This window comes from Halichoerus grypus, chromosome 9 (assembly GCF_964656455.1).
Source record: "Halichoerus grypus chromosome 9, mHalGry1.hap1.1, whole genome shotgun sequence".
NCBI lineage: Eukaryota > Metazoa > Chordata > Mammalia > Carnivora > Phocidae > Halichoerus > Halichoerus grypus.
The window spans coordinates 25,311,654-25,323,658 of record NC_135720.1 but is presented as its reverse complement, the minus strand read 5'-3'; the positions used below and the strand labels follow the sequence as shown (position 1 = coordinate 25,323,658).

Sequence of the window (12,005 nt, the reverse complement as noted above, 5' to 3'; positions counted from 1 at the left end):
TCACCCATAGACACCCATAGTAAATGGAAAGCTTTTGTCAACATCTTTAATGGTTTCAGTTGGTAAATTATTAACAGAATATATGTGGAGTCCTCAGCATTTCAAATACATTTCCTTTCTGAACAAGAACATTGGAGAACAGTCTCTCCTGCCAACTTGCAAGCTGCAGGTGCTTACTCCCTGGCCCCTGTTCCCCCTCCTCCCTCTCTCAAATGGTGTGGAGGCTTCTTCTCTCCCTGAAGGGGCTTCTCCTTACGTGGCTAAGGGCTCTTCACTTCTCGTGCACGCTCACCCTGGTCCAGGCCCTGTCGTGTGACTAGTTTCATTCCATTCAACTCCTTTCCTGGCATGTGGGGGAAAGATCACAATTTGGAAAAAAAAAAAAAAAAAAAAAAGCAAAACTGGATTCCAGTTAAGAATCTGCAACTCACTAACTTATTAACTTCTAGTAAATCACTTAACTTCTCTCAGCCTTGTTTTCTTCACCTGTTAATCGGGGACAGTCCTACTATACGTGTTGTTTGCATCTCATACGTGTCAGAATCAAGTAATATAATCCCTGTGGAGAGGCTGGGAACCTTATGATTCTGAATACTTACAAATTTTATTGCTTATGTTGATATTTTTCCTTCAAAGGACGTTGACACACAGCCACTCAAATGTTCCAGTTCTGACTGACTCAGTAGGCCGGAAGAACAAGTCCACATGCCAATGAGTGGAGTGACCCATTTGATACATTTGTTGGAAAATATCGAGTGTGTTGTGGTTTTTACACTAACAAAGACTGAGAAGCTGATCCTGTTATTATTTTTTACAGCAACATTTCCTGACTTATACCTGGCATGCTAGGTAATGTCCGTATGCTGCGCATATTCAATATTCAAGGTAGAAAGGGGAAAGGCTCAGAAGGGGGCGTGGTGAGAGAGACAGATTATACTTTGTCAAGATTTTTTTTTAAGAGCACAAGCTATTATATTGTTATGATTATATCTGTGGGGCAGGAGACATTATCTTGAATCAGAAGACAATAAAATCTATAGTCTATACCTGTCACTGACTTGATGGCATTGGGCAAAATATGTAAATTTTACCCATCAAGGAGATGGAAATGGGAATCGTACCTACCTATGTGGTACATAGGGTTGCTGTGAGTATTAAATGGGATAATACACAAAGTAACTAATGCTGAATGATGCCTCCTGAATGTGTGTGTATGTATGCACATGTGTGCATACTTTCATATTACCCAGTTTTTGGTGTACTGAGAAGCTGCCCATTCAACTGATCACTTATTGATCACTTATAAAATCACAGTCCTAGACTGTGAGGCAATGAACTCACAGGTGCTTAGAATCTAGATAAGAAATAGAGAAGACAAGGGCCCAGAAAATAAGGAAGAGTACAGATGGGAAGTAAATAAAGATGCTAAATATGGACCATCATTGGCTGTAAATCCCGAAGAGTACAAGTTCCCTGAGACCTGAAAAATTCACAGAAGTTGTGCTTCACAGGCAGGGTTCTGGAGAATGACTATGTTTTGAATTGGGGAAGACAGTCCAGGTGTCAGATCATGAGGAGAAAAGGCATGCTGAAGAAGCAGGAAGAAACCCAGACCGGCAAGAACCATCAGCAAGTGGGGACTGGCTGGGTAGCAAAGTTTGGTCAAGCGTTCTTTTCATGGTTGCTGCCATTGGTTCCAACACCAATGGTGTCTACCTGGTCATTGCTCATAAATTCTTGCTTCTTAGGACAGCAGCTGTGATGAACAGTGCTTGGAGACACCTCATTAACATGTGACATACACTCGTGGCCCGGCCTTTCTCTTTGTAAAGAATTGCCTGTTTGGGTGCCTGGGTGGCTCAGTCAGTTGAGTGTTGGACGCTCAATTTCAGCTCAGATCATGCAAACTCTTGCAGTTGTGGGATCGGGCCCCGCATTGGGCTCTGCCCTCAGTGCAGAGTCTGCTTGAGATTCTCTCTCTCCCTCTCCTTCTGTCCCTCCCCACCTAAAATGAATAAATAAAATCTTAAAAAAATTTACCTGTTGCTCAACAACATTTACTGGGTGGTTTTGGTGTGCTAGGCATCAAGAAAGGTTATAAAGAAAGTCGAGAGCATGCAAGATCCCCGGCCAGATCATTCTAATTATGCACGTAGGGTAAAACACACACGTAAAGAGAAGACATCTTTATAGAATAGGATAGCTGCATGTGTTAAGAAAGAATGTCTTTTCTTGAAAAACACCGTAATAGAAATAGAACACTGGGTGACACTCCTTGTTGTCAGCACAGGTGGGGTTCTTATGAAGTCATTGGGTGTGCAGCGCAGTGTTTGGAAAACCTGAGATCAGGCTTTGACTACTTTGCCTGCAATACGGAGGCCCACTCAGCCCCGGCGAGCTGTGGGCATGCCACACTATGTCCTGTATGCCTGGCAGGTTACCCGTCGTATTCTTGTCTTGCTCCATCAAAGCAGCACGATGTGTTCAATGATTTCTTCTTTTTAATCTTCTTGCTTGTCTTCTTTTTTATTCATGGAGCATGTGTCTCCATTTATTCCTCCTTAGCCTGACCCTTGGTATAAGCTGGACGATTTCTCTCCCCAGTGACTGATGATTCTTTCTCCTCAGGACTTTCACAGTGTTCTGGAGGAGGATGCTCCCTGCGTCTTGCCAAGTGTTCGGGCAGACAGCGCCCAGAGAGGTGAGTTCGCTCCTTCTGCAATTACGGATTACATAAAGAGAAAATATGAATGGGGATGTGAAAAAAGTGGTGTTATTCTTGGAAAATGAGATTAAGTCACAGCTACGTAAGGTTTTTTATGTGCCCATAAACACAACGGATGGCAACAAAAGAGCCGCCTGTTTACAGTCAGATACCTGCAAATCTTTCAGAAGGTGAGGAGGAAAGACTGTTGGGGGTGGTGGCTGCAGAGGAGCTCCCCCCAGCGCGGGCTCCCTGGACCAGGGACTGGGTCTCTTTACTTCTTTGGCCTAGTACAGTGCTGGACACATCTTAGGTGTCCTCTTAGAGCTTCGTGGACATGAATAAATGAACAAACTCCAAAAGGCCTTCATGGATTGGAGGTAGCTTCAAGCAGATGTGTGTGCAGCCTTCTGAAGCCTAACTTCCAGATTTAGCAGAGGATCGTCTCGGCTCTGTATTGTCCCTGGACCCATCTCAAGTTTTGGTAGTTTGGTGTTTCCTCTGGAACAAAACCACTATTTGAGGCCTGAAACCAGAAAGTACCTGTGCAGCTTCTGCTCAAGAAATACCATTGGTGGCTACAATGTCTTTTTATTCCCACAGTTTTCTTCTCTCAGACTCCTTGCTATTCATATTAGACTTCACTTTCAAATACCTTCAGAACTTTAACATTTACATTTTTTATATGAATTACAGCACGTAGCATGTGAGGCATTCAAAATCCATACCTATTTATTTTCTGGATAAAACACACATAATTTCTCCTAGGACTAAATAGAAAAAAAAATGGAAGAAAATCCACATTGTGACTTTGTATAGTAATGTCCTTGGGGCTAATGCTATTTTTAAGAAAAAAAGAAAGATCTGTTTGTCTAATGCTCTAAGTAAGAATGGACGGGGGATACAGGCACTTTCATTGACTACAAAGAAATCATAGTTTGTATCATTCAAACATATTTTTCTCTCTCTCCTTTCTACCACCCAAAGAACAGAAGAGAACAAAACAAAAACTCTAAAAACAAAACAACTCACAACAATAGCGGCATTGACAACAAAAACAACAACGAACAAGAGGATTTAGGTGGAATGGTACCAAAATTAGATCAGCAAATGAGATTTGAGAATTTCATGGGGCTTATATAATTCTAAGAAAGAGATGTTTTATATGTTGCTATCAAAGGAAAGTGGGAGAGAAAAAAAGAAAAGAGAAAAAAAAGCAAAGCAAAGAAAAAGCTCCATGTCTGGGCTACTCTTTCTCAGCAGGGACACCATGAGTATTTGGGATAAGGTGGTCAGTCATATTTTACAAATACTATAAAAAAATTCTGATAGAGACTGAAAATGGGTTGGATTCCTTTTGATTAATTGTACATCTTATCCCCACTTCCAAAATTCCTAATGTTTTAAACTTTTTAAAAAGAGGATTTCTTCCTGTTATAGTTTATAAATGTCTCAAAGTGTGGGTGTATGGCAAACCATTCCAAATTTACCCTCAGAAAAATATTCTTTAATTTTGACTGTTCCGGTTCTCCATTTGACTTCTGCATGAGATTCCTCAAGTTCTCTCTGCTCTTCTGTCTTTAAACGCACACTCTCTCTGGGTAAACTAATTCATTCTCATGGCTTCATTGCTGTTGATGGCCTAGTTTTTACACCCATCACTGACATTTCAACTGCTCTTCAGACCCATGTGGTAAGCGGGGGTAAGAAATCTGAATTTAGACCTATTTTCTACATCTAAGAAAAATATGATAAAGATCAAACTCAACTACTTTTCTCTAGTTCTTTTAATAAAGTCAATGACACCATCATTTATTGAGTTTCTTAATTTCACAAATATGCGTGGCTGTTTTATACCTATGATGCTAAGTTCTAGTACCAAACAGGCAGAGTCCCCGATCTCATGGAGTATTGTAGTCCAGGGGTAGAAATGTATTAGTAAAATAATCACACAAATGTATAATGACTAATAGAGATAAAGGCCGTGGACAAACTACAGATTCTTACAAGTGTATAATATAAATACCTCAGTAAAAAATGACTTTCAAGCCTGTATTTCCATCACTCCCATATTTAATCAATCACTAAGACCTATTGACTGCACCCCTATTTTTGAAGTTGCGACTCTGTTGGGGGCCCTCTATTTCTGACATTCGGATTACTCCAGTTGCATCCTCACTGGACTCTCTCTATTGCAAACCATCAGCATATAGTTGCCATGTTAATATCCTTAAATGTTCATTTCTATCACATCACTCTTCAATTTGAGAATCGTCCATGTGTCCCCTAAGGCCTATGGAATCAACTTCAGGCAGATTTCTTTGCCTAAATGCTTTCATTGGACTCGTTCGAAACATTTCTATCATACCTGTTCATTCAGCTTTACTCATGCTGTTCTCCACACCCAGTGCTGCCTTCCTTCTCTTCCTTAACTTGCTTTTTATCGATGCCCATGACTCTCCAATTGTGAACCTTGAAGGTAGGGGAAACACAGGGGAGGAATATGGGAAGTGGAGAGGGTGAGAGCTGGGCTCTGTTCCTCTGGCTCTGCATTGGATTTCTGTGTTAAGATTTCATTGGAAGAAAAGGGTTCCAAAGTGAAAAAACACTTGAAGATCTATGCAGCATTGAAGTTTCCAATTAAGATTCATCTTCTCCCAGGAGTTGTTCTTTACTAAGCCTCTCTTTTCCACATTGACTTTTCCCTCTACCTTCGACACTGTGCTCCTGGGTGTGATGCACTTGCTTACCTATTGTCTTGTGTTGTACTTTTAATAAATTGGCCTCCTTGAACCCTATTTTTATACTTCTTTTGCATCCCCCCTGGTATGTGCTTTATCTTGGTATAAATGAGTGAATAAACCAACGAACACATGAGTACTCGATGGTTATTTTAGCTAGTGGAAAATTTCTGTTTCTATAATTATGTTTTCAATCTATTCTCCATTTTTGGCAACAAAATAAATAGAAATAATATCAAAAGTGACATTCACCTAGATGAGGGTGAATTTACATAGACGGTCAAGAAATAAAGGAGAGAGAGGGCTGGTGAGAAGAAGTGAGAATGTTCTCTCTGAAACTCCTCGTTTACTGGGATTGACCTCCTGCCCTGCTCTGTTCTCTTCACTCCCCCCAAAGTTTACGTGGTCCCGTTGGCTAATCTGTGACATGGAGTTTCAAACTTTGTATCTTACCTCCCTTAGGGCAGAATGGAAATCTCTTGTAAGTCCAAGGTCTAATTTGGTCAATTGTAATAATGTGAGTTTAATTGGATCACGAATAGTGTTAGCACTTATTATTAAAGCCTGTTCCTGAAATATAAGAGGACACTGATCTATCCAAATTCCCAACTGGGAACAAACAACAAAGAGAACAAGTCCCTGCGGTGGCTTCTCCACTGAGCCCAAAAAACCACATCTGATAAGCTATGTAATTTGCTATAGCAATTTGTGCCAAAAATAAAGGCACACTTTTGCAGAGTCGCACATTTCTAAGAAAAACTGAACTCCGCCTCATGCTAATCCAGCTCCTTTTCTTTCTCTTTCGAACTTGATGTTCATGGCTAAAAGATACGAGGTTGTGTCTTAGTCCCATACATCTATTCTACTGGTGCCCCTTGGCCAAATGGTGAGGCCCATCCTCTGCCAGTGCCCCCAGGCCTCTCTCGCTGTCACACTGAAACATGAAGGGTGAGCACAGGCAACAGCAGTGGTCTGTTTTACAACACCCCAATAACATGATGTCTTTAACAGCACAGCAGATTCTTGGCTGATGGCCCTGGTTAAAGGAAGAGAGGCACAGAATCTTCGAAGTCATCAATTTTAATGAGCACTGCAACTATTCCAGTAAACTAGATCCCTTTATTTTTGTTTGCTTGACAAAGAAACCTGATACATCCAAGACATGTATTCCTTTTTAGTTCGGCACCAGGACAGGAACTCGTTTTTTTCACCACCAGTATTAAGCCCCCAGTGGTGATAAAAATTCCTGTGCAGTCTTTTGGAGGCAAAGAATAAAAGAAGCTACAAGGGGGGGAAAACAAAACAATACTAACTTTTGAAAAAATTCAGGCTTTTTTTTGGCTCAGAGGTTAAACATGAATTGTTTGAGTTCCCTTTCAAAGTTGGAGCTGGCCAACATATCTCATAAGCTTGGATAGTTTTGTGGAAGTTACAACAGAAATAAGAAATTTCATCTGCATTTTCAAAGGCAAGGAATACTCAGTGCTGTTTGGGGTGTGTGTGTGTGTGTGTGTGTGTGTGTGTCTGTGTGTGTGTTGTGTGTATGAGGAAGAAATGATCAGATAAAGCCAGAAGCAGAGGAAAATTTGCCTAATTTATTTATAAATTAATGAATTAAAATATTTTGAAGGAATATTCTGAATTTTCTGGGCAAGTCACACTAGAGGTACTAAGTAATTCCTAAAGGTTCACAGTGAGAAAAACAACAGGTAAATTGCTCGAGATGTTTGTGTATCCGAGAAAACAACAACCTGGCTTTTGCCTCTAATCTTTTTCATCTTTGTGCAAACTCACTGAACTCTCATTCCAGATCTGGAGGCAACAGGCAGGCATTTGTTTTAACTCCTTAAGTAAATTCGAGTTCTAGAATCGTTAAAGTTGAAAGTCCTTGTATAATCGCTAAATTACACTGCTCATTAGTAAGGGATTCGTAGCAAGGGCAAGCTGTGCCATCCCTTATGAATTTTTCAATCAAAAGAAAAATCCTCCTCTTCTCTGTTAAAAAATTCTTTAAATACAGGGGAAAAAACAACTCAGAAAAAAAATTACGCAAATGGCAAGGTAGTGACAGGGCATCTATCAAAGTGGCTCTGGAAATTCCAATTTTTAAAGTGCTATAAAAATATCATTATTAATGATGATTGACTGGGTTTTCAGAGCCAAGATATTTCAGGGCTGCTAAGTTAGAGTGGAGTGCAAAAGCAGGGGTGCTAAAATGGCTTCAGGGTTCCCTCACTTTGTTTCTTCATTGATTTTTAAGTAACATGTGAGCACACTCAAATTGATGATTTTCATTTTGAATTCGTTTGGCCTCTGTCATGGAGAGCCTTCCATCTTTTCCCGAGTGTCAGTGTCTAATTCGTCTTCATCAAGTCCCCAGCAGGAAGATTTGGATCTTATTACTTTTTGTTTTACAGTTTTATCGTTTACAGGAAATTGGGACACAGAGGAAAAGAGAGGTGCATCTACCCGCATTTTCAGTAAACTTACCCAACAGGAGAAGATAAGCCTTCCCTCGTGGACCTCGTTGAAGCTCCTGGATTGGACAGTCCCAGGAGGTGGGAGAGTCGAGACCCTAATCCAGTACTCTCTTGAGATATTTTGTTTGCTTGTTTGTTTTTGTTTCTTTCAGATTCCTGAAAAGTCTTAGCTCCGGGTCTTTATAAATTGAATACCTTGTACCTGTGGTCTTTATGTCCTCTCCATTTTACAGATGGGGAGATTAAGGCTAGAGAAAACACATTACAGGACTGGCAAGACTGTATTAATTTCGATATGGGTAACTGTTCCCATGAAAGTCTTCTATTTTGCACTGTTTTCAGTCACTGCCAAGACTGGGGAAAATGACGAGGATGGTTTTGTAAAGTGTAACTAAAATGTGCTTGAAGAACATTACAGAAAGATAGAGATAGTACTGTTTAGTGTTTAGGTAATGCCCAAGGTCCAACTTGGGGAACTTCTTTAAGGACGCAGGGAAAAGCACCTCAACACTGACAAAACCCATCGTTGACTGAGCAAAAATCTTTTCCTTTTAACCCCCGAAAGCGTCCTAACTCTCAACCCTCTGCTTTTAGCTGTGAGCCTTGCTGTACCGAGTCTGAAGACTCATGCATCCTCCTCCAGTCCTCTGGGAAGACATCAGTTTGTCCTTTGACCATGTGCCAAAGATGGAAAAAAAAGAAGAGCTTCGGCAACTGTGAACCAGGAAATTTTTTGTTTGTTTGTTTTTTTAAAACGAGATTTGCCAACCCCCCCAAAGAAATTTTGTCTAAGTTACAGACTGTCAGTCTTTATAATCACCCTTCCTCCTTTTTCTTTTCTGAATCCCGCTTTTTCACGGAGGGTAGATAATCTTTGGCATTATCCTCATTGGCTCAGCTTAGCTCTCAGTCCCTTGGGGTCCTGCTGACTCTATAAACTTTCAACTTCTAAATCCAGTGCTGGCTCACCCAGGAAAGGAAAAGGCAAATTGAACAATAAAATTCAAGCTGTAGCTTCCGTTGTGACTCAAGAGCAGAAAATGTTTTTAATGTCCAAGAGCACATAAGTGCCATTAATCACCAAGAATTTATTATTTCTCATTGGGGGCCCCAAAGAAACACCTTTTTGCCCAACTGCATTATTATCTGGAATTTGAAAAGCTTTTCAAAACTAATTACCTGATTGAATATTTACCTAGGTTTGAGCGTTTCAGAAGCTCTTTCATAGAAATTATATATGCCAAAAAAGAGAAAGTAGCATTTTTTCTTCCTTTCTTTTCTTTTTCATTTCTCCCTTGTGTTTCTCTTCCTTTCCTTAGTGACCCTTGCTGTGTCAGCCTTTCTATGCATGATCAGTTTGCTGTGATCTATGGAAAACTCCCACCTCAGGAATTTGAAGCCTGTGGTAAGTCTTTTTATTTTTTGAGTCCAGGCTATAGATTACTTTTGTTTTGAGAAAGCCTTAGAGGCTTGTAATATAGTCACAACTTTTTATTTTTTGAACTGCATAAATAAATTAAACCTTTTTTTGGGGGAGGGATTTTTTTGCAGGTATAAGGTCAGGATACTTTTCTATTGTATCTCTGAAATATTAAGTATTATTTGGGTGTTCACACAATAAGTTGATAGGATCCTTCCTTCCTTCTCTTCCTTCCCTTCCTTTTCTTTTTTTTCTCTCTCTCTCTCTCTTTCTTTCTTTCTTTCTTTCATGTTCCTACTGCAGTAAATCAACATTGAAAGAATGTTATAAATTCATTTGTTGGTAATTCTTAAACTACATTAGAATAATTGATTTGGGGAACCTAAGTAAATATATACCAAAACAAACCCACGTTTCTCATTTCATGTGGAAGACAGCTGCATTTTCTTTCATGCACAGAGATCATATCAAAAGCTATGTTAAACAACGGGAGCTTCAAATTCATTCTCTGGTCTTGGGGGACATAACTTTTTGAGATAGTGAGACTACAGTTAAACTAGAGTATTTAAGATGCAAGGAAGAATTTTAGAAAGGTTTCTTTTTCTGGGTTAGGATGTACAGCTTTAATAGTGCAGAACATTGTAATTTCATATGCTCCATCCCAATAGGAAACTAATGGAGGAAGACCACTGCATTTGTAGAAAGACTATGGTCTGCCGGGCTCCGTATGTATTCTCCCCATGGCCCTACAAGGTGGGCATCATTATCCCTATTTCACAAATGAAGAAACAGAGGCTCAGAGGGATTAGGTGATCTAACCAATGTCAAAAACATAATAAATAGCAGCATTAGGAAAATCTATGTGACTCCCAAATCCATGCTTTTTTCCATTATAACCTATTGCTTCCAATAGGTGAGCAGGCTAATTTAACATCTACCATTACCGCCTCTACACAGGTAAATGCACAGAGAATACTAACTCTTCCAGGGGTCTGCCAACCAGAGGTGAGGAGGCCATCGCCTTTGGCTAACCCAGCTCTCTAAGAATCTTGAGGATGAACAAAGTGTCTTCTTTTTCTCACTGTATTGCCTGAGGGAAATGAGCAGTTCATAGAGGCAACTCCAGAATTTCACCCAATTGCTGAGTGTTCAGGCTGAGGAGATCAAGCATATGCAAACACTGTTGTATCAGGTGCAGTGAAATAAACCAGAATCAGCCTGAGCTTTCCTGTGATCTTTAGTTGGGGTCTTTTTATAAGGTGTTGAGTCAAGACAACCTCGACTAACAGGATCAGAACAAGTTCTCGGTGGGACAGGAGTGGTTCTGGGCCTAAGTGTAGTTGTAAAATAGACTTATTTTCTGGGATACAGGCTTCCCTTTCAGAGCTTTTGTCTCTATTATGGAAATTCCTCTCCCATCAGCACACTGGACCTTCATACTTTTTCCACTTTCCCCTTAACACAATCTGATCTGGGAGCTATCACCTGGAAAGAATCTAATCAATGATATCATTACTTGCAGGAATGACTCTGATGGTGGAATTTCAAGAATCAAGGGAGGCAAGTGAAGACGAAACTTCAAAGCAGCAGAGGTTTCTTAACACCCTTGGATGTTTAGGACATAAGTGACTACTTATTCATGAGCAATTCATGGGTGAGACTGATCCTGGAGGTTGATGGAGGAAGGCTAATGTAGGTGGCTGAAGGGTGCTTGACCAGAGTGTGCCTCTGGAAAAAAAAACAAAAAAACAAAAACAAAACCCAAAAAGCCAAACCCAAGAGTCCTTTTGCTGGCATGTTGTTGCTCTGTTATCCTCCAAGTCACTCTACTATGGACTCTGGCACTTGGATTGAAGCTGACTGTGGGGTTGGGGAGCACTGAGGGTGGTGGTGGTAAGGGGGAGGAGGGTGGAAGCATTTTCTTTCCTGCAGCTAGGTTCTCAGCCTCTCTAGAGGAAGGCCAAGATGATTCCTTTAGTCATGGTAACTTGGTCAGAGATCCTTCCTAGAGAAGAAAGAGTGATTATGAAGATTGACGGCCTAGGCAATGCAGTAGAAAAATGCAGCACATTTTTAAAAAAGTAGTCCATTGACTGGCTGTGATGCCAGGTTTTCCTAAACTGTTTCCATATCTATTGCTTTATTGAAGTCCCAAACTTTTGGTTGTGGAGTTCGGGAAGTTTCCTGGAGAGCCAGAAATTTACCTCCCCTCTTACTGACTGTAGATCCCTAGGGCAGAAGGACATGGCCAATTTATAACATGATCCATGGTAAATAAAAACATTTTTTAAGAAGGAGCTTTCTTCTACAGTCATTTCAGAAGCACTACTATTTTATCTAGAAGGTGAAGAAATACTGAGAGCAAAGCCACTGTTGCAATCTGGGGCAGGGTGGGTAGATGATATGTTTCTTTTGTGCTTGAGGGGTTGGCCAACAATGTTTGTGGTAATTATAACTTGTTTCTTGCTTACAGGAGAAGGTGAAAGGGCTTGAGGAGCACCTCTGCATACTCCACACTGTGAGAAGGATGTGTTGAGGAACTAACACAAAAAATAAGCCAGATGAAAAAAACAAGGAGGGGAAGGGAAATCTTTGTCAACAAGTAGATGTGGTGAATTAAGTAGCTTTTCCCATTGGTAGAAATTAGGCTTATTCATACT

At 40.4% G+C, this 12,005-nt stretch overlaps 1 protein-coding gene across 4 annotated transcripts in view; it reads left to right on the top strand.

The window, feature by feature from the left end:
• Nucleotides 1–12,005, top strand: part of LOC144379040 (uncharacterized) — a 126,233-nt gene that overhangs the window by 100,201 nt on the left and 14,027 nt on the right. For 2 of the 4 annotated variants that reach the window (XR_013441074.1, XR_013441073.1), the window contains 5 exons: nucleotides 2,629–2,701; nucleotides 7,863–8,003; nucleotides 8,520–9,330; nucleotides 10,014–10,999; nucleotides 11,819–11,956. Coding sequence is in view for 1 of the 4 variants with exons in the window: in XM_078054656.1 (XP_077910782.1) it covers nucleotides 8,553–8,641; nucleotides 9,245–9,330; nucleotides 10,303–10,350; nucleotides 10,868–10,974 (330 nt within the window). In the remaining 3 variants the exon portion in view is untranslated. The remainder of the gene's footprint in view (nucleotides 1–2,628; nucleotides 2,702–7,862; nucleotides 8,004–8,519; nucleotides 9,331–10,013; nucleotides 11,000–11,818; nucleotides 11,957–12,005) is intronic. The other 2 variants (XM_078054656.1, XR_013441075.1) reach the window with 2 other exon arrangements.